The sequence below is a fragment of the Pholis gunnellus genome (assembly GCF_910591455.1).
Source record: "Pholis gunnellus genome assembly, chromosome: 16".
Taxonomy (NCBI): Eukaryota; Metazoa; Chordata; class Actinopteri; order Perciformes; family Pholidae; genus Pholis; species Pholis gunnellus.
In genome coordinates this window covers 8031347-8054292 of record NC_136543.1, presented here as the reverse complement: position 1 = coordinate 8054292, position 22946 = coordinate 8031347, and the positions used below count along the sequence as shown (strand labels likewise).

General features: G+C 38.8%; 2 protein-coding genes across 2 annotated transcripts; both read right to left on the bottom strand.

Annotated features, from left to right (window-relative positions):
- Positions 1-1552: 1552 nt before the first annotated feature.
- Positions 1553-10204, bottom strand: hcn3 (hyperpolarization activated cyclic nucleotide-gated potassium channel 3; the record flags this gene model as incomplete). Its single annotated transcript, XM_079176247.1, has 7 exons — positions 10041-10204; positions 5457-5886; positions 5176-5337; positions 4376-4594; positions 3687-3833; positions 2440-2680; positions 1553-1755 (listed from the first exon to the last, which is right to left on the bottom strand). Exons 1-7 carry the CDS (start codon positions 10127-10129, stop codon positions 1553-1555), a joined length of 1491 nt encoding a protein of 496 aa, XP_079032373.1. The 5' UTR covers positions 10130-10204.
- A 4619-nt stretch (positions 10205-14823) lies between these two features.
- LOC306708011 (uncharacterized protein) lies at positions 14824-17602 on the bottom strand. Its single transcript, XM_079175696.1, has 5 exons — positions 17473-17602; positions 17012-17330; positions 15707-15761; positions 15474-15585; positions 14824-15386 (listed from the first exon to the last, which is right to left on the bottom strand). The coding sequence occupies exons 2-5, from the start codon at positions 17306-17308 to the stop codon at positions 15362-15364; spliced, it is 489 nt and encodes a 162-aa protein (XP_079031822.1). The 5' UTR covers positions 17309-17330; positions 17473-17602; the 3' UTR covers positions 14824-15361.
- Between the last annotated feature and the right edge of the window lie 5344 nt (positions 17603-22946).

Below are 22946 nucleotides of genomic sequence, written 5' to 3'. Positions count from 1 at the left end.
AAAATAAGACTTTCAATATTTAACATACAGGGCCAGCTTATATATCATAAAGCTATATGTCATAAATATATATATAAAACAAAACAATATATATATATATATGAAAGTGGCCATTCTACAAGGTGACATCTATTGCTTTTAATCTATTGATTTTAATACTACTAGCACATATTAATATAATGGGAATATAATGGTCACTGGTTTTGGTGTGTGTGTGTGTGTGTGTGTGTGTGTGTGTGTGTGTGTGTGTGTGTGTGTGTGTGTGTGTGTGTGTGTGTGTGTGTGTGTGTGTGTGTGTGTGTGTGTGTGTGAGCGTGTGTCTAAACAAACTGCACAGGCTAAAAAAACATATTCATGTTTAAAGGGTATAAATATGTATATTTACATTACATAAATAAGAGGATCATTCATCAAAGTTTAAATAAATTTGAACAAATTCATGTGACTGCATTCTCACTTTACATTGCTGTAAAATGACATTTGATAAACAATGGCTTTTTTTCTTTGCATCAAAATTACTTGGGAAATAAATTCTCTGTATGAATAAATTCAGTCTAATAGCACACATACTTGTTATTTTGTCTGATAATAAGTTGCACAGATCAATCATACGTTTTTTTCCCTGCATCAACATAAATATATGTGCTATTTCTGATAAATATGATATTCTTTTAAAGCCAAATGTTTGTTTGCATATTAATTGCCAGCAGATAATTAAAACAGATGGAAGTGTTATTCAACAGGAAAGTCAGTAACTTAAGTCCATGTGTGGAAAGAAATCAAAGTAATACTGGACACTGAATTGGAGAGATGAAAAGGTAATTTGTTTTAGATTACCTCTTCAAGTTTGAGCACTATTAAATGTGGCCATTTAAACAATGATGCATAACTGTGTACAATCTGTATCTGTACAGTTGGAGTTATTACATCACAGCAGCTTATCCTCAGTGAACGTTGGTATTAAACTGTGACTTGATGCAACCTTCAGATCTGAGGGATCATTAGAATCAGCGCTACATTCAGCCATGTGATGTGTAGCCCAGCTGGTGCCCTCGCGCTCGTATAAATGATGTGATGGATTATGAAACTGCAGTGCCAGAAAGCGTTCAGGCAACTAAAAATAAGTATTAAAGCAGTATTTACATTTGGAAAAGCTAGTGTTGCCAATGGTAAAAAGCACATGTATCACCAAAGTTGCTGAAGAAACTAGAACATTTTGATTTTTTTTTCATCGATTTGTAAATGACACAATGAATCTAACATGAACTGTATACAAAGATCTAACACAAAATTAGATTTCAGCTAACGACTTGAGATCCAAGTAACAAAACAAAATCAACTGAAGGTGCACTATTTTCAACCAAGTGCAGCAAGAATGTGTAAATAAATAAAACTGAGGTTCTACATCCATCATTGAGCACTAAAGTAAACTGCAATTAGTCAAATTTACAACAAAGGTTTCTTTGTTATGTGGTCAAGATCAGTCACAGCATGACAAATATCCTCCACATTTCTGGCAGGCGGGCGTCTTTCTTCGTTGGTACTGAGGAAGTCACTCATCTGGTGGAGGCTGATAACTGGGTCTGCGAGCCACCCGGCCCAGTCGGTCCACAGCCGCACTCTCAAACGCCCTCCTCATTAGAGGATGCTCCTCCAGGACCTCGTTGAAACTGTCCACGCTCAGGGAGTAAAGGCGACAGTAGGTTTCAGCCCTCACGGTGGCTGTGCGTCGTCCTTGGGTTAGCAGGCAGATCTCTGAACCAAGGAAGAGAGAGTCAGTTTAACCTTTAAAGCAATAGTTCAATGTATTGGAAAATCTTTCGCTTTCCAAGAAGCAGATGAATGAAACCACTCTCATGTCTGTACAGTAATTACGAAGCTATAGCCAGCAGCTGGCTCGCTCAGCTAAGCATAATGGACTGAGCCAAGCTAGCTGTTTCCTCCTGTTTCCCCCCTCCAAAGTGGTACCAATCTTATCATCTAACAATAATTAAGAAAGTAAATAAGCTTAACTCGTAAAATGTCAAACTATTAGGTGTTCCAAGAAAGTAAACTAGATATATTTGGCTTTGAAACTGTTGGTTAAACGAAACAAGCAACTGGAAGACGTCATCTTGGGTTTTGGGAAATTGCAATCGGTCTTTGTCTTTGTAAAGTATTTTTTAAACATTTCTAGGCCAAACAATTGATCAGATAATTATGAAAATTGTTGTCAGATTAATCATTAATCGATAAAATAATTTGATGTTGCAATCTTAGATTCAAGGCAGTGCCTGGATGATAAGATGATGTACACATGAGCAATACATTTGTATAGCAAGTGCAGAAAAAGTGAAAAGGGGTCAGCGACAGCTTTAACAACAGGAGAGGAAACACAACCATCCTCTAACAATTCGATGGGAAACATTTTGAAGGTTAAATGATTCACAAATGATTTACCTCCAAAATATGCTCCATCGTTGAGCGTAATCTCTTTACTGCCACGTGGGATGACAGTGACGCTGCCGTGCTGGATGAAGTACATTTTCCGACCCAACGTTCCTTCTCGTATAACAAGGTCCGTAGGTTGGAAGACTTCGAAACGCAGCTTGGTCAGGATCACTGTCACAAAATGAGGGTCGGTGTTGGCAAACAGTGGCATGTTGGCTACAAGCCCACGGCAGTTATAGCTGACAATCTCCTGCATGGTGAAAAAAGTGGAGAGAGAAGACATTAAGATAAGTGGTGCTGAGACATTTTCTACGTTACCGTGTTATCATTTTATTACATTCAGCTGTTCAAATGAATGATTCTGAGCTCATTTTATTGAGAAAGTAAACACATTTATTGATGCTTGTTTTACATGTGTGTCAAGTTTTGTAGATCTGAAACTGAAGCTGATGTTTGGTCAATCAATTGATTAATCAAATAGAAAATGAATGATCTGTTTTGATACGGATTATCTGCTTCTCTTTGTCTTATGCAATAGTAAACAAAATATATACGGCTTTGTTTGAACAAAACAAGGCTAGGACCGCAAGTAATGATTGTTGATACGATAGATAGATCATGATAGATTCATGTTCAGACTATTTTTTGGACTAATCGCTTGGTCTACAAAACTTGAAACTTTTTGAAATGTCTTGTTTTGTCTGACCAACAGTCCAAAACCCAAAGATTCAAGTTGCAAGAAGCAGAATATCCTCACATTGGGAAGCTTTTTTTGTTCACTATCTAATCAATGAATTAACTAATAATCAGCTCACATTTGAAAATGTCCCCTTTGGCTTAAGGAAATTTTGATGGGCAAACTTCTGCTATCAACACCATTGATCGACTTATTAAAAAAAATAACACTGCATATACTCATATCATGATATAGAGAATATAAACATTGAAATATTATTGTGATATTGATTAATTGATGGACAAAAAATGAATCCAAACTTTTTAGATATGCAATCATGTCAGCTATTTTCAAGCAAGAAATGTGAAAAATTGGAAAACAATCCTGCTACTCCAATGAGAGGATATGTTACTTTTATATCATTGTAAACTGAATATCTTCATGTTCTTGGACTCAGACTAATAAATATATTTTTTTTCAGGCTTAAAGTTGCATCTGTGTGGGCATGTCTCGATAAAGAGAGACATGGAGAGAAAGCAAGAGACAGAAAGTCAAATGGATGGTCTAATGAATAACACACCTCCTTCAGCGGATCACTGAGCTCTCCAAGGATGCTGTCCTCATCGAACATCTTGCCTTGGAATCGCTGCTCGTAATAATCATGGATCCTCTGTCTTACATCCGCCGGCAGTTTATGGAACGACATGTACTGCTCCACTTGCTTATACTGAAATCATTTGTACAAAACACATGGACATTTGACCTTCATGAGGATACAATTGAAATTCCACAGAGCTGATGTCAGATGTCACATCTAGTCACATTTTCTACCATGTGTTTGCTGAATTATTCCTAAGCACAATAAATACGCATTTATTATATTTGTTTTGTAGTTTTTTCCATTTTTAAGTGGATTACAAACTAATTTGTAATGGGCATTAGCGAACAGCGATCCAAAACAATGGTGACATAATTTGTCCATCCGTTCTGATTTATCTTGTGAAAATCCCCTGGAAAGGATCAGAGTCAGGCCACAAAATCAATCAGATAATATAAATATTCTCTAGGCATTTGGCACAATTTCCACGAATAAAGTACGAGCAAGTAAGCCTATGATATAAAACATGGCTGTGATATTAAACCTTGCAGCCAGAATGACATTAGCATCCACGTGAAGCTATTCGGACATATCGTGCACAAAACAATTGAAGCTGAAGGTCAAAATGTTTTAGTGTGTTAATCTTTTGCAGACAGTGCAGAGGTGATTACCTTCTCTTGATACTGGCGATGTGATGCATCCAAGGACTGGACCAGGTTAGTTGCATGACCAAGGAACATGGCGTAGCAGGTGGCCCCCACGACCATACTGATCATGGTGAGCCAAACGTCAGTCAGGCCTTCTGGAGGGTGGGCACCGTATCCTATACACAGCATGTGACTCATGGCCATAAAAAGGGAGTATGAGTACTGTAGGTGCCATGTAGTATTCTGGGAAGGGCAGAGTAAACAACGAAGGGAGTGTTATTGTGAGAAAATATACTTTACATGGCTATAGCCACATGAATGCAGCATAAGTGACATTTTTACAGTAACATTATTTTACAGATAAAGGTCGCCAAATAATTTCCTAGAAGTTTCCTGGAATTAATGTAATTTGGTATTCATTATAAGAAAAATAAATGCAGTTTTCAACTGGTGCACTTGTAATTATAGAAATTGTTTAACATTTGGGGAAATACACTTATTCACTTGACGAGAGTTAGGTGAGACGATTAAAACCACTCTAATGTCAGAGAGGGACTTCAATCTCCACATTCAAACTATTCCATTAATTGAATCAAATGAATTGCCAATGAAACCTAAACAGTCTTTTAGTCAGTGCACAGCAGGCCAGCTGAATAAGCAAAATTGTAACTGGCAAGCATACAATTCCACATACATTACATTTTGGATTATGGTTTTTAAGTAAAAACCTATTTTCCCAATAAATGGAGAAAGATTTATTTTCCAGGTTTACATTTTTTATATAAAACATGCATGTGAGTATGTATTAATGAACATGTACTCACCACCATGTTGTTTTTGGATACCCAGCAGTCTGGGGGGAAGTCTTGAAGCATAGGCACCATGAAGGTCAGGCAGCCATCCCAGTGGCACAACAGCAGCATCATACCAATCAAGTTGACTATGCGCACCGCAGCGCTGGCTAGGTCATAAGTCATGTGGAAAATCTGAGAGAGAGGAAGTTGTATGGAAGAAAGAAACCAACATTAAACTGGACAAAAGTTGAATTTCTGATGTGTACTGTTCTGTATGTCATCACAAGCTTCATCCCTCATCCTCCCTTTACCTCCTCCCACTGGTGAATGTAACGAATGAGGCGAGACAGTCTGAGAAGACGCAGCAGACTCAGGATCTTGGTGAAGCGCACGATGCGCAGGGCGCGGGCGGTGCGGTACACGTCAGACGAGTCCTGCAGGGACTCCAGGTCTACAACGAGGAAGATGTAGTCAACAGGGATGGAGGAGATGAAGTCCACTAGGAACCAGGTGCGGAGGTATTGCATGCGGATATCTTTGGGGTCCAGGATGATGTGGCTGTCCTCTACCGGGATGCCTGTGCGGAAATTGAAAACCAGGTCCATGAGGAAGAGAGTGTCAGACAGGACGTTGAAGGTGATCCAGGGCCCGGTGTTCTGGTCTTCAAAGAAGGTGATTCCCCATGGCAAAATGACCAGATTACTCATCATCAACAGGAGCATCACGATGTCCCAGTAAAACCTGGACAGAACAGGAGTGGTGGGAATTTGATGGTTGTGCAGATGTAAAGCTGTGAGCATTTTATATACAACTAAACACCAAAACCGTTTCCACTATTGTTGTACAGTGATCCAGATACATCCAGTGTCCCCTTTTTGCTCCTTAATAAAATAATACGGTTTCTTGCTGCATGTTTAAAGCTATTTTAGTGCTCTGAGCATCCCATTGAGGACATTTGAATTGTTCTTCAATGTATAAATAAATAATAATATTGAAAGAAAATCTGAGGGAAATCAATAAAAGAAACATTATAAATATTTATATTTATATCTAAGTCTGTCTTTTGCAGGCTAACAGAAATGCACTATGATACAGGTAAGCAATTTGATATTTATGTGTGCTACATAATGTGCTAACTTTACAAATATTTCAAGCACATTACAAATTCAATGAAAGCGCTGTAAACACAGGAACAAGTCCTCTTACTGGCTCATACATGGAAGTGCTCTTGGTTTATACATGTGTGAACGGATATGAGCGAATTCTGGCAATAATGCTGATTGTCAAGTTGATCGTGCGACCTGAACTTCTTTGGGTTCAGAGTTCGGGAGGTTAAAAGCCTTATCCCTGCAGGCAACAGAAGGCTTATAGTGAAATCTGTTCACATAATGAGTGAATTAATTGTTATGGAGTCTATTGGTGTCTACAGTGTTTGTTTTGTTGCAGCTGCTCCAGAGTGTCTTACAGTATTCCCTAAATAGAGAAACACCAGTGACATACAGTAAAGTCTGTTACATGCATTATGTGCTTTTAGTAAGGAGGTGGAGCCAAGAGCGATCTAGCTTAGTTTACCTACCGTAGTTACCTATGTAGTAACCGCAACAAATCACAACTTTTCTGTTTGAATATGAATTAAACAAATAATATATAATTAGTGAGCTTTAGAGGTGCTGTTAAGCTATTTATTCTGCCTTTGGACACAGCCAGCCAAAAGCAAAGCTAGTCACCTCTTAGATCTGGCTCTTGCCTGACAGATTGGCGTTAATCTTCTAATCTATAATACTAAGAAGAAAGCGAATAAGTCCAAATCTATTCCTTTAAGTATAGTATAGTATAGTATAGTATTAGCAATCAAGGTCAAGTGAAGTTATCGAATAAATAGTGTACCATCAAGGGAAGGAGAGCTGTACTCTCATAACAAGCTGCTGTCACAAGAGGAACCCCTTCTCATCAACAATGAACAGTGTTTACCTCAGCGGGCTCAATATTAAGACATTGAAGAAAAGACAAACGTCACTGCCACTGGAAATGTCTGATAGGTGGTCTGCTGCTTTTAGGATGTTCAAGCCCAGATGTCTGCGCTGCATATAGCTTCAATCATCCCTGTCTGCTTCGTGTCATACAAGTCCCATTTTCCTATTAGTGTCCAGTGTCTTGTTATACACCACAAGTACACGGTTTGGGTTTCCTTACATCTCGTTTCCATCACGAATCAATCACTTCGGGTCTCTCTCTCTCTCTCTCTCTCTCTCTCTCATGACAGAGGCACAGTAACAGAATATGAACCAGACTATGTCTGACTACCGTCACTTGTCAGTGATCACAATATGAACCCTGTGAGAAAATGATAGTGTTCTTTAGCCGGTCAGAGCAGAGACACAGGAAGGGAAAGATTAGTTCCCCATTCTCTTTCACTTTTATCCCTCCATCTATCCATGTCGTCTGTGTCTACATGCTGGTTTGCATGACTACTTATCATCTCCTCTCATGTTGCAGCAGATTAGTGGTTGCTTGCTGCTAATAACTCCAAAAAGACTCTGGACACCATTATGGCTGTTTACATGAAGCGTGTGAGAGGCAGAGTTAATTCTGCTGTATGACAACCTTTTAGACGTTTTAGCTATTAATAAAAGCGGGAGTGGAACAGAAATAGGAACGTGGTTTTATAAAAGCATTTTATGTTGAATCTAAATCCAGGATTGAGTATTACTATAACTATTACATAATTAATAAATGTTCTGACAAAATAGAGAAAATAAATCTGGTATCTGCTGCTGTTGCAAGACTGAAATAAACCCGTCCAATAATTCCCTTTGGCCCGAATTAAATGATTAGATGGCCTACCTGCCTCTCCACTTGCCTGCATGTGCGCACTCTGCATCTGCACTCATTGTGCGTCACTGGAGCCGTCCACAAGCTTGACAGCTGTGAGTGGTAACAATAGCCACGTTTGATGTTCACGTTCATTAGTTCATTATTATTTGTTTACATTCATAATGATCATTTTGAGGGAGTGGCTTCGGAGACAGGTCTGAAGGGACCATAGACAAGTGGAAGTAGTCACCGTGACATCACCCATTGGTTTGTGGACTGCTGTTTTAAAGCCTGGAGGTCGGCATTTTCGCCGTCACCATCTTGGGCGTTTTGCAATGAGAGGGTGGAGCAAAGTACATCCAAACGCTGAATAAGACATTTTTAGGGGACCAAAATGGTTCAATTAACTTTCATGAACTGAAAACAAACTGTGAAAGGGTTAAAGTTGTAGGATGAAAACAACTACAACTTCCAGGACAGACAACGCCTCAAAGCATCCCCTGTTCTATTGTCTATTTACTCTAAATGGGACCATCATTTACTAAATGAACATCATGCTGTATTGAAGAAGACTTGAAACTAGTGATTGAGACCATAAACTCATGTTTGCAATGTTTAATGAGGTAATAAATCAAGTGAGACGTAGGGTCATTTTCTCATAGACTTCTATACGATCACACTTCTTAGTAGAGGAGTAGAGTAGAGGAGTCGCCCCCTGATGGCCATTAGAAATAATTCAAGTTTAAGGTACTTCTACATTGGCTTCACTTATCAGACACTGAGGTTGCCGCCTGGCATGAACGGGCTGACAGTGTTGCCGACTTGACAACTTTCTCGCTAGATTCAGCAACTTTTGAAACTCGTGCTGCTCACTACATTCATTGTAAGACTTGTTCAACACTGGGCTGGCTTTTCGGTTGGATCATTTAAAAAATCCAGCGTACTCTTGTTAGTTACAAACGTTAACTTTGCAAGTTGGTACAGACCCAGTGACTTTGGAGAGCCCCTGACTTTAAGTTCAGATAATTTTGTCACAACCTGAACACTTTGTATAATAATCTTTACTAAAAACAATAAGGGAGGAGATAAAGATTTGACAAGAGTGGTGAAAACATGTACCATATAATGTGATCGCAACGCCACTTTTGGATATAAGCACCTTTGTTGCTTGTCATTCCGCCTTTAAATTCCAACTTTAAATTGGATTCAAAATGCTAAATGAAACCAGCTATCCAACCTTAACCACGAAACAGGAAAGCTGTAACCACAAATGTGCTATTCCAACTCATCCATTAAAAAGGGGAAGTTGGAGCATAAGGTTTAAGGAGAGCAGGCCTCCGATAATCCCCCCTCAGCTGTCTGTGTATTATTGCATAATAGAGCAAGATTGGAATTATAGGGATTCTTATGGGCAATAATCCCTCTGCACGGGTTTATCCTCTCTGTCTGGCATAGGCCTGGTGTTTAAAAATGTTATAGATTTTATGGCGGCTATTATTAGGGACCACACATACGGATTGCTCGGGGCATCGCTGCTAGGATGTGCTCCGCCACAAAAGCTGAATGATCTGACAAATCCTCCAAAAGTGAGGCTAAACTAGAGCAAAACAATATTGGCTGTTTTTCAAATGGAATACATTGAATCACTTAAATTAACAGGATCAATGAATGTAGTTCTACCTCCTCATCAGCAGGGAGAAAGGGAGTTACCAGTGGTATCATTAATCCAGATGATCTTGTCCTATATACTGTATCACTAATCAAATCCCTTCATCGCCTTATCATGTGAGACCGACCATCAGCTGCTGTCCTGTAGTCTGTCTTTGAAAAATTGGATCTCAGCACCGTCACAGGCTGTTCGGTTGGATGTAAACTGTATACGTTCAAAGGAAAATTGAGAAAGATTAACGACCAACTGGGGAATCTTGTTTTGGCAAAAGGTTACTGACTTGTGTTTTCACCCATTTTGCATGTTCTGTTCATGTTAATGTAGAAATAATGGGGGAAATCATTCCCACAAACAGCACTGAAATAAAAAGGAAACCGAGGTTAGGAAACTCTGAAGACAACCTCATTATTACCTGAAATCACTGTAAGGGTGGATGATCCACACTCCAAAGCTCTTGACCCTGGCCTGCTCAGCAGCAACACCCTTATGGCTGCCGAACATGCGCAGGGAGAACTTGTTGACCCCGGGCTGCAAAATTGCCCCTAACTGCTTCTGGAAGTAGGTGGACTGGTCCGATGAGGATTTTGTGTCCTCGCTGCCTCCTTCGCCCTCCTCGTTGGTTTCAAGCAGGCCATCTGGATCTGCCGTAAAGTCGTCATTGTGAGTCTGAACCAAGGAGAAGAGCGTCTTGGTCACATCGGCCCTCTTCTCTGCCTTTGGGGAGGGGGGTACCAGGGGGGCTCGTCCTCTGGGAGCCACTTCTCCACCTTGAGAAGCGGAGGCTGCTCCAGCTGCGGTACCTGGATGTCTCCGGTTTGTGAGACGGGCTCTCGCTAATGTTTCTCTGGTCCTCGATACTCCTGGAGAGGCTGTTCATTTTCATACTTTGCACTTTTAAACTGGGCAAGACAAAGTGGGCTCTATTTTCTCTATGACTTGGCTTGTAGGGGCCTGGTTGTAAAGTTCACTTACTGAAAAAGTAAACTGCAGCTGCCATTTTCATTTGATGCATTCTGTTAGTGTTAACTTCCTTCACAAAATAAAAAAAAATTTTCTGAAATACTTTTGGGCAGGCTGTAAACATAAAGTAACACGCAGGTACTGAGATTAAAAATATAAAACAGTGACACCACAGCAACTAAAAAACACTTTTAGCTCTCTACAGATTAGCAAATACACATTGCAAGTCTTTAAATCGTATATAATAGAAACAATGGCTTTCTCAAATCCATAAAAAGTTGCAGCCATTAAAAAAAAGTACTTCCCTGTGATTTGCTGAATGAATCCTCCGCCCCGTAAAAATAAAAACTTCAGCCTCAGATGTATTGTGTCCGTCTTTGTTTGACCGGACGCAAATTGACAGAGAGGCTCCAGTAGCCTTCAATAATCGGCTTGTTGGCATAACTGCGTCCACTCACCACTCACTTCTCTCCTCCTCCTCCCCCTCCCCCTCCTCCCTGCGGTGGAAGACCCCTCCCTTCGAGGGCGAGTCCCGGGTGGTGATGCGGCTGCAGGTCTGGTTGCGCAGCCAGAACGGGAATGCTCCAGGTCAGCAGCAAAGACAAAGCTAGAACTAAGCTGCTGTAAACCACAGCGCCTTCATACCTGCTAGAAATATGTCACGCTCGATATTCATTTCAAATTAGAATTAGTTTTTACCGGCACAACAAGCGTTAAAAATCTCTTTATAGTTGATTTACAGACTCAATGAATCAAAGAGTTCCATATTTTATATTTATTTCGTGAGATAGATACTCTGGAAATAGGAGGACACAGCTAGCCTGGCTCTGTGCAAAGAGGTAACACATCTGCCCAGCACATCTTATGATGTTTAATTACACCTGTTTATTCAGCTACTAGTAGCCTACTCAACGTGCTCAAGACCTTCTCTCTCCTGGTGTCTTCTTGTCTGTGAGCAGGTCAGTCTTCATTATATGGACCCCCTGTGGGCTGTTAGATCACATTTCACCATTGTTGGTCCATGTCTTCTCTGAAGTTGCAGGTCTGGTGTTCACGTTTACACCTGTGACCCCCCAAACAGGTACACTTGAGAAGCCACAATTACTGGAAGTCCTGGAGCTAGTGTTGGTGTTTTGGATACCACACAAAGTGAATCAGTAAACAACAACTCCCCTCTGGATGAACTAAATTGATCTTAACTGAAGCTCACTGATTACAATGTTAAAGTAATCAAAGTAAGTAGCTTCATGTAGTTGTTTCCCCGTCTGATGTAAAATGAACCTTTGACTGTTTAACATTTTCACACACATGGTATAATTATATCAGTTATATAATATTACCATGTGTGTGAAACTGACACCAAAGAGACAGACAAAAAAATAAAGAACTTGGTCTTTTATTGTTATTGTTAAAATCTGATGACCCTCGGGCACTGAGAAACTCGGGTCCTGTGACAGAAGACATGAGGTGTTTGAAAACAATTGTGTCGTCACAAGGATGATTTTCATCATACTTTTCAGAAAAGATGAATTGTTCTTTTATAATCTAAGATAATTCTTGTGCTTCTTAAGAGAAATAAATAATTGAATGGAGATTGTTTGAGGTGTTGACAGCATTAAACATAAGCCTAAAAATCACCCTTTTAGCTTGGCTTTTACAGTTTTTTGCAATTGCTTTACATTTCTTGAATTGTTAACATTTGCAAAACAGCAAGTGTGTTTCTCGAAACAATTCCTACAAACGGCACCAAACAATGGATCACCAGCAACAGCCTGTAACTTACTCACAGTCAACATTTATGTCAGTGACCTTGTCAGTGCCAATCAGTCCTCTATCATTGTTCACAAACAAGATAGTCAAAATGTTTAGCCATGTTGTCAATATAACAGTGACATTTTTTATTTATTTAACAATTTGTATTGGATTTCCATTACATTTGTTTGCAGCACATGCTGGAAATGAACGTGTATACAAGCATAGGGCAGCAGCATCCATCAAATTATTTGAAAGTATTTAGTATTTTATGATATTTACTATGGTTTTGATGACAATAATGAATATGGCTGCACTTTCTGTGGGGCATTTATATATTTCAATTGTACAAAGTTACACATTACTGTATGTGGGAGATAGATTGACAGGATTCACATTTACATCTGTAATTTGTTGATGGATCATGTTGTTATATGAAAAAAAACAAGACAAGACTGTTAACAGCACTGCATAACACAAAGTGGAAAAACAACTAAACTAGACGTGTAAACAACTGAAGGTTCATGAGATTCACCTCTGAGGTATTTTAGAGAACTGGCTGATCGGTCGTTGGTCAAGGCTTGCACATTCCCCTCCATTAGTGAAAGTCAAGATTTTTACAAGGAACAGACATTAGTGCAATATGTGCAAATGATTTATATTATTAAATACCACGATTAACAAAGCAATGTCGTGATGACAGTGTTTGCATTGTAAAGGGGTTTCATACATCAGTACATCATAGATCCTTCATCTTCTTCAGACATCTTGGTGATGTGGGAACCGCTTTGTTTTAAAATGTATTTTATTAGCATTAAATTAAGCTTCTGACCTCTGGCTCTCTGTCAGAAGTAAGATGGTGAGTCAATAAATTGTCGTATTTTATATAAATCTCCAAAAATGTAAATTGACGATGACATAGATAATAAAAACTGGTATAGGAACATTTGCTGTCATCATTGCTTGTTTCATTCGCTAGCTTTCTTGCTAGCTGGCAGTTGTACTAGTTTGCACTGTAAGACGGTAATCAGGGAAAAATACATATACATGCTTTGATAAAAATATGAAGTCATGACATGTAAAAAACACCAAAGTTTGTTAATCAATACGCTGATTTTCTCAGTTTCACCTCCATTGAGTTTTAAACAGAATGCAGTTCATTAATAGTCGTGAGGCTCTCTAGTGGCCACAACATGTACCTTCACCATTAGTGTCAAGATAGACAACGTAACTTAGTGACACTTCCGGTAATCACTTTCAATATAAAACGTTAACGGTAAACGTGAGTTTATGCGTGGTGACAGTGTTTAATTATTCTCACAGCTGTTAAGGTAACATTTAGTTCTGCATTGAGAGAAATACAGAAAATCTGCCCGGAAGTTGTTTGTTATTGATGTACTTTTACGGCCGTTTTCAGAGTCATTCTTCTTTCCGAACTAGTGAAATCAACCGGTTAAGTTAACAAACATACACTTGATGCATGAATACTTGTAAGTTGCTAAATTTCTGCTCTCAGACCGTCATGACTGCGATTCACAGGATGGAGTTTATCATCTACTTCATGAAAACAGGCGGCCACCACACGACGTTTAATATATACTTTTTGTTTTGCAACAAGACTAGGAGACTTGGGAACCGAAAATAGAGGTAGCTACATTTTGCCAGCTAGGGAAGTTGTGCCGTCATGGTTGTAGTGTTAGAAATGAATCCATTTATAACTACACTACTGAGCTTTTAATGTAAAACTTTTATTTTGAAAGTGTATACCGGAAGCAATCATATGCTATCGGTTCTGTATATGCAGATGAAGAATGAGAGCTGGCAAAAGAGCAATGCTAGCTGTATACTGCCATCTAGTGGTCACATTGCGTTACTATATCATGTGCCTTGTGTTAAGGCAGACACAATTACACAGGGTCACTTCTGGTAGGCACTTTCAAATTAAATACAGAGACAGATGTAGTTACACACTGTGTCCGCCAGAGGACAGTGTCTACGCGTGATTGTATTCTATGGGCTATAAATGCTGTTTTTAACCATAAACTCTAACAAGCGCTGAAACAGACACAATAGTATATTAAGAGTTTTGGTGAACACAAGTGTTAAATCTTTTTTGTATACCATACCTTTTCACAGCATTATGGTTAGAATTGATATAGTAAAAACTCTTACGGTTTGTTAATCAACCTGCTCTGTTAATAGTTTTGACAAATCCTGAGTTTCTATGCCCTCTTGTGGCCGCAATGACTAACTACAACAGCACTACTGTCAAAGCAGACACAATTGTATAGTTGTACTTCCTGTCCACAATGTCAGAATAAAAGCTTTCTGAACTGTTTAGCGTGTCCCGTGAATCCTGGCGGTACGGCGTATCATTAATTTACTAGCAATATCTAATGATGTGGGAACATACAACACATATTATAAATGAAGCATTTCTCCACTTATTTTAAACAGCCAAGAGACGCAGGAACCGCTTTGTTTTAAAATGTGTTTTATTAGCATTAAACTTCTGACCTGTGGCTCTCAGTCAGAAGCAACATGGTGAGTCAATACATTGTCGTATTTTACATAAATCTCCAAAAATGTAAATTCAGGATGACATAGATAAACTGGTACAGGAACATTTTCTGTCATCATTGCTTGTTTCATTCGCTAGCTTTCTTGCTAGCTGGCAGTTGTACTAGTTTGCACTGTAAGACGGTAATTAGGGAAACATTACAATACAACTGTCTTTTAAAAAAATTGGTAGTCATGACATGTAAAAACACCAACGTTTGTTAATCAATACGCTGATTTTCTCAGTTTCAGCTCCATTGAGTTTTTAACAGAATGTAGTTTATTAATAATCGTGAGGCCCTCTAGTGGCCACAACATGTACCTTCACCATTAGTGTCAAGACAGACAACGTAACGTAGCGCCACATCCGGTAATCACTTTCAATATAAAACTTTAACAGTAAACGTGAGTTTACCAATTGTTGAGAGTTCAGATCTTACTCCATCTTCTTCAGGCGAGAGGTTAAGCTTTGGTGCCACACGATGTCCTAAAAGACATAATTATACTGTGTTAATATCATTCAACTATTTATGCTCCATTTTCCACAAATGTCTGATTGGTACTTGTGACTTACTTAGCTTGGTTCTCATCCTTCACATGATCACATATTGGCCTGTACGCTACCACTTGTGCTTTCAGATTTGTAATCTCTTGGATCCAGGCGTCAGACTCTGCTTTTAAAGATGCTTTAGTGACATAAAAAAAAAGAGAAGAGAAGGAACAATTTATAATCAAACAGTAATTGTATTTCACCACATGATGGCACTCGCAGCTGAGAATGATCTGTGAGGTCATTGTGTGTCATACCTTCAGTCTCTGTGAGTTCCTTCTCCTTGGTGGCCAGCTCGTCTGCTTCTGTTTGCTACGATAGTGTGGGAGAAATGTCAGTCAATGTGACATGGAAGTTGTGTTACACAAACACTGAATATGTACTTGTGAGTCTTTATACACTACAATTACATCCAACCTCTAAGACTGGTGGGCTCTAACTGGAGGGTGTGTTCCCTCCCGACCGAGGCCCCTACTCGGACCTCAGACATTTTCGAATTTGACTTTCATTCTGATCTGAACTACACGTCTGCAAAGTTTTCCGAATGCATCTGGCTCGGTTGCTATCGCAGTAACACAATCCGTCCACAGATTTTAATATGGAAATATAAGCCTCCTCTGTCAGTGTGTCTCCATGACTGCATTTTGACATGACGACAACAAACACTCTCACAAGGTGAAAACAATTCCAGCATCGCTGTCGCATCTGTTAACCATGAAGTCCTGTATTCAAAATCCCGCCTAAGTAAAATAATAATCAATGCAATTTACTATTTAAAGTACTTGCTCTGCAGAAAAACTTACCACATGACTGATATGTTATTCAATATTACATAGTTACTACTGACTGATGCATCAATGCATTTACTGTTATCGGGGTCTGAGGTGAAGTTGGTTTTACATGTTCACACGATGGATTTGAAGGGTTGTCGGATGTTTAATGAGGCTTTTTTTCATTTTTCTTGAAATATTTGAAAATTGTAATTCTGTTTTTTAAATGAAGCCATCTAAGACATTTAGAGAGTAAATGGAACCGCTTACGACGTATAGTCATCTGAAACACCACAAATAAAGTGGCATAAAAGTGAATTAGCAACTACCTTCGAATGTTACTTAAAGGAAGAGTGTGTAGAATTTAGGGAGCTCTATTGGTAGAAATGGACTATAATATTAGTAAGTATGTATCCTTTAGTGTATAATCACCTGCAAATAAGAATTGTGGTGTTTTCGTTGCCTTAGATGAGACGTTTACGTGTATCTACATACGGAGCAGGTCCTCTTCGAGGAGCCGGCAAACCAAACCTGACACTAGCTCAGTCTAGATAGAGTCATTCACGTTTTTCTGTGCTGGCTACCATCATTCTCCTTGTCACACAGGAGGAATGTCAAAGAAATGTGTGCAAGCTAAGCGTGAGGATTTGTTTTCCTAGACCACGCCCTGTCCTGCAGCATTTTACTAGCAACACACAACCGGTGAAGAGCCACACAGTCATGTCCACTATTTTTTTTAGGAGCAGAAAGAGAGATGCTAAAGCAAAAAACAGCAAAAAATAAACAATTCACCTTTCCTGCTACACAGACGTCAACTTCTGTTTTCCTCTTCTCCATGTCTGGGCCGGCTTTGGCCAACTCAGCCTCCAGATTCTCCACTATTTTTTTCCCCTGAACCAGCATCCCTTCCACCAGGACTCTAGTGTAATCTAATTGTGATTGTTCATTAGCGAGTCTCTTGAACTCCATCGGCAGCTTTTCTGTATCCTTGTACGTTTTGTTCAACAATTGTTGTTGACTCAGAATAATCATCAGCATTGCCATGGACACCAAAATGGATATAATGGCCACAAGCCCCTGACCCTTCATTGAAGCTGTTTGGGTTTTTGTACTGTGGAAAGATTGAAAACAACGAGAGAGATAAACATACCTGCAGAAGCAGGGATGACATGTTTCACAGTGTTCAGTCCAGCTTCTAATCAATAAGAGTGTTATAACAAACGTCAGTTAAACGAGTCATATTTCCATCTTACCTTCCTTTCTGTAGTCCACTTCAGATCTAGCTTTCTATCTATTTACACACAGATTGTGTGTCTCTTTACAGCAAACAGTCAAACTGTCTCTTGATTAACAGCCAGTGTCGGTTCATGCTCTACCCACTTTTTGCCCCCGCCCTGTTTCTCAACAGACCGGTTCTCTGCTTGACTCTCACACTGCAAACAGGTCGAGTAGCTCACACTGTTGTGTCATAAATAATCAGGTGATAAAGTACACAAGTGATTTTACGGTATATGCCAGAATGTTACCGTTTATTTACAAAGGCTAATACAACCCAATACCTTTGCATTTAATTCCCAACAAATAAAAGAATAACAATAGACATTCAATACATAATTGTTGCCATTTAATACTAGTTCTCAAGACAAATAATAAACAGACATTTGTATTACATCACAAAACTCACAATGTACTGCATGTTTAGAAGAAAACTAATAAAATCATAGAATCTTTAATGACCGGCTTAACTGAACTCATGAGGATAACCTCAGACCAGTAGCGCCGAGATCGGAGTGGTATGCTGCTGTTGTTCAGTAGTATGTACTGATCCCTGGAGTGGTATGCTGCTGTTGTTCAGCAGTATGTATACCGATCCCTGGAGTGGTATGCTATTGTTGTTCAGTAGTATGTACCGATCCCTGGAGTGGTATGCTGCTGTTGTTCAGCAGTATGTATACCGATCCCTGGAGTGGTATGCCAGTACTTTTCCAACGGCACACTGTTTGCTGAAGGCAGGTTCCACTTGAAAGTGGAGATCGACTGTCAGACAGACACACCAGTGCCGTCTCTTGATGAACATGCACATTTAATGTAAATTTGTTTGATTCACAAACCGTGAATCCACAAAGTAGTGCAACAAAGCGTCTTAAATAAAGGAATGTATCTAATTTATCTTGTCTATTTTCTTGTTCGGATATACCACTCTGATTCAACGGCATATACCACTAATATGAACTTTCAAGCGGCACCTGCATTCAGGAAACGATTGGCCGACTGCAGCGTCCAGCTGGTATCCTCAATCTCTTCTGACGAGTGACTGTAAAACAAACAAAATAGAAAATTTAGAAACACAATGTTCTGAACTTCTCAAAAGTTCTATGACATCCAGGATTAACACACTTAAAAGAAGCATTAAGTGTGCAAATGTGGGTTCGCATGTGCCTCACACATGTTAACATATCAGTGCAAGTCTTTACAAAAAGTTAATACAACAATAGCATACAGTTTAAATGAACAGACTATGTGATGAGCTGATTGACTGGTGAAGAAATGAAGCAAAGACAATGGACCACAATGGACTAACGTCCAACAATGAAATTAGTTTGATCTGTTCAATAACAGCACAAGTAAACACAAGTTAGGTTACTAACGTTACATCTTACTTTATTTATGTTGACCTCGGCTCCTCAGTTGATCTCCACATGGCTCAGAAGGATGAGCTGAAGCTGTGATGTCCAAAGTCACGTTCAAGTCTTGTCACTCAAAAGTGACTTGTAGGCAATGAGCAGTTTGAATGATAAAAATATTCTATCGTCATTGCAGACACATTAACCTACAATAGACAGTACGATGTAGATGATCGTGACTCACTGAACTTGTATAGAGAAGCATGTATCCACCTCTTACTGTATTATGCTGATAAATTACAGTAGTCTGCTGTTATGGTTAATTGACGGCATTGACTGTTAATTTACATGCGAGGGACGAACATTTAACTGTATGTTACAGTTATTATGAAATACTGTTAGATACCGTTGAAAATCCACCGTAAATTTCCAGCAGTTCATTATAGCTTTAGTTATCTATGGACTGCTGTTGTTATCCTGCTAGACTAGTTATCCCCAGGAACTACTCCATGAAGCTCTTTCCCTCTACTTCATTATCTTTGTCAACGCAGGTCTGACAGGCCTGACTGGCTTCACTCGAGTGAATTTAAAAGAATAGCTATTTGCTCAAACACTAGACAACACAGTTTGCAAGCAGTTTCATTTCTTCCCCCTTTTATTGGCATTGTTTGTTTTTCTCCTGAAGTAAAGGGAAGGTCCGTTGTATCAGCCTGTGGCTTCTGGACCTCTCCTGTCAAATTTCACATTCTTTTTTCATTATGGTTTTTAGGAATTCTGCAAATACAATAAATGTTTCGTTAGTTACCAAGTTTATTGTCTATTACATCTTCCATGTTGACATGAGGCTGGTTCAATCTAAATTCAGGAAATACTGTTATACGTGCAGCTAGGAATCTTACTATTCAGTGTCTGGTCTATGTTAACTTTTGTTCCCTTTTAAATGTTTATTTATTTTTATATATCATTGTTATAGAATATGTATTTGCAGATGCCATGATCTGTATCTCTCTCTCTCTCTCTCTCTCTCTCTCTCTCTCTCTCTCACTATGATGTCTTTGTAGTGGGACAGGTTTTTCATCACCAGTGGAAGTGCACCATTATTCATTTTATCAGTAACACTTGTGCTTTTCCTACACTGACAAGTTTAAATATCTGCCTTCCATTATATCTGAAACGTAAAATGCACATCATTTACAGTTTTAAAGCAAACAATACAATGATATTCTGCGTACTTTGTGCTGCACTGTTGTAACAACGTATGTGATTTTATGTTTTTCATATACAAACTGTTCCTTTATAAAAAAAATGATCCTACTTGTTAAGTGTAATAAATCATTTAAAAAACCATTGGATCATGAAAATCGGATTATTTCAATTAAACTGTCATATCTGTGTTTTAGGCATCACTATATAACAACTGCCAACTGCTGCTGATATATATACAGCGGGTAAAATAAGTATTGAACACGTCTCCATTTTTCTCAGTAAATATATTTCTAAAGGTGCTATTGACATGACATTGTCACCAGATGTCGGTAATAACCCAAGTAATCCATACATGTAAAGAAAAGCAAACAAATAAGTTCAGAAATTAAGTTATGTTATGCGTGGTGAGCGTGCATACAGGCCACGGCAGTTGAGTGCATTACTTATTGTTTTCTTTGAAACTATTGTACCTGCTAATTCCAGGTCTTTCTGAAGCTCTCCACGAGTGGTCCTTGGCTCTTGGACAACTCTTCTGATAATTCTTTTCACACCTCTGTCAGAAATCTTGCGAAGAGGACCTGGTCGAGGCCGGTTTATGGTGAAAGGATGTTCTTTCCACTTCCTGATTATGGCCCCAACAGAGCTCAATTGGTTTCAGAGAAAGATCAGGGTTCATAGAAGAGGCCTTGGTTGAAAAATTCATGTCAATAGCACCTTTAGAAATATATTTACTGAGAAAAATGGTGAGGTGTTCAATACTTACTTTACCCGCTGTATATGTGTATGTGTGTGTGTGTGTGTGTGTGTGTGTGTGTGTGTGTGTGTGTGTGTGTGTGTGTGTGTGTGTGTGTTTGTCAGATATATACATGTGCAAACAAAGACTCTTTTACCTTTAGAACTGTGTTCCTGCAAAATAAATAGAACAATCGGATAAAGTCTTTATCTTTTAACATCACACAAAACATAAAGTTGGTACAACTAAGAAACGACACCACCACGTCACAATATGTCCACTATCCTGCAGGACAGCATAACAGAGCTCCACCTGATCCTTGCGAAATAAGTCACGATAGCATTGAGAGTTATGCATTTAAACAACTCACACCCACCCATTATTCTTGCAGGTGGTGACAAAGCCGCCACAAAGTCAACAAATAAATCATACTTGTTCAATGTTTTACAGTAACACTGAAGTCAAATCGATGGGCTCAAAGCCAGCAGACCAGTCCCATACAATAATGTGACTAAGAGTCATTTCAAACTGATCTGTATAATAATCAGAGCGGTCTTACAACCTGTTTTTTTGCTTTACCCTTTGACCATAATTTGCTTGTTCTTATACACTTATACACTTTTTACTGCAGTGAACTCCTTTATGACCTGGTAAAATACGATTAACTTCATCAAGTTAACATCTGTCTCCCAGTCAATAAAGGTTTTCAAGACATGTGTCACGTGATGCTGTATTTGCTCAGTTCTGGGAAAAGCCACATAAAGAAGCTGATTGGTCCATTGGTGGAGGTCACAAAGTATTTAAGGATCCTCAGATCCTGCACCTGAAGCCCCGAATGCCTGTTGACCAGCTCAGGTGAGAATGATTTAGATAACTAAAGTATTAAACAAAATACCAATTCTGTTCTCTAGCTATTTTTGTAAAAGGTTTTTGCATGCATTTTTCTTTTCAGATGCTAAAGTAAAAATGTATGCATTTTTCTCTTCCTTTTTCTTGTAATTTAATTTTTTTCAATGAATTTCTTTCTATTCTACATAACAAAGAGACAAAATTGAGGTTTGCAACATTTTGGCATCTATCTGTTGAGATGTGTTTACATGCAGGATGACCAAAAGTTAAAAAGCTAAACTTTTCCTGACTTATTGGTTTCTTTTTAGGTATTAGGTCCGCTCCACTGACAAACATGGGTGTGTTTGTTGCAATCGTTTCAGCTCTTCTCCTGAGTGGTAAGTTATGAAGCATTATTTTATAAATAATTAAATAAAAAATGAAAAGTGTTTCAGTTAGACGTCTATATGTGATTTGAACTAGATCACAATTAAAGTTAAAGAAACAGCTTGGACTGCAGAATAAATCAATACATATTGTCAGCTATAAAGAGTAGAAGATTTTATGTCAATGTGAACCATAAAACAATACATTGATGACTCGACTGTGGACATTAATTCTAGGATCTTTGAAGGCTTGTAAGTAATTGAAATGTAACTTTTGTGACTCAACTGTTTGTTATGGTGATACATTTAATAATGTCACAGAAATGTATGTAAAGTACATTTTGCAGAACCTAACTTATTCTTTGATAACTGAAATGTTGACTATAATCCAATGGAAAAAAAGGAAAAAAAACACTAAAGACATTTAAAATGTTTTCCAGGATTTTGTAGAGGAGGACCAACTACTTTAACACCACAGTCAGGCACCTGCTGGGTCATTGGCACTCTCCACTACACTTTTGATAACTATCACTACACCTTCACGGGCAACTGCACCTACACCCTGGCCAAGAACTGCCATGTTGAGGACACCCTCCCGGCCTTTGAGGTGGAGACCAAGAACGCGAACGAGGGCAACGTACAGGTCCCGACAGTGGAGACGGTCATTATCAATGTTCACGGGATCAACATTGAAATACTTCGCTTTGAGTTTGGTATTGTCCGGGTGAGTCAGTCAGTAGTGTTGCACTGTTTCATGTTTTGTGTGTTGGCATTGTTTGAATGCTGAGTATTCTAATCTTCATTGTTATAGTTGAAAATTCTTTGAATTTTTTGTTATATGGGATGCATTGGCTTTATATTTGTATTCATTTAAGTGCAGTAGAGGCCATGTTATCGTTATTTTTGTGGCAGTTTGGGGGTTTTAGAGGTTTACATTCCACTATTATTAA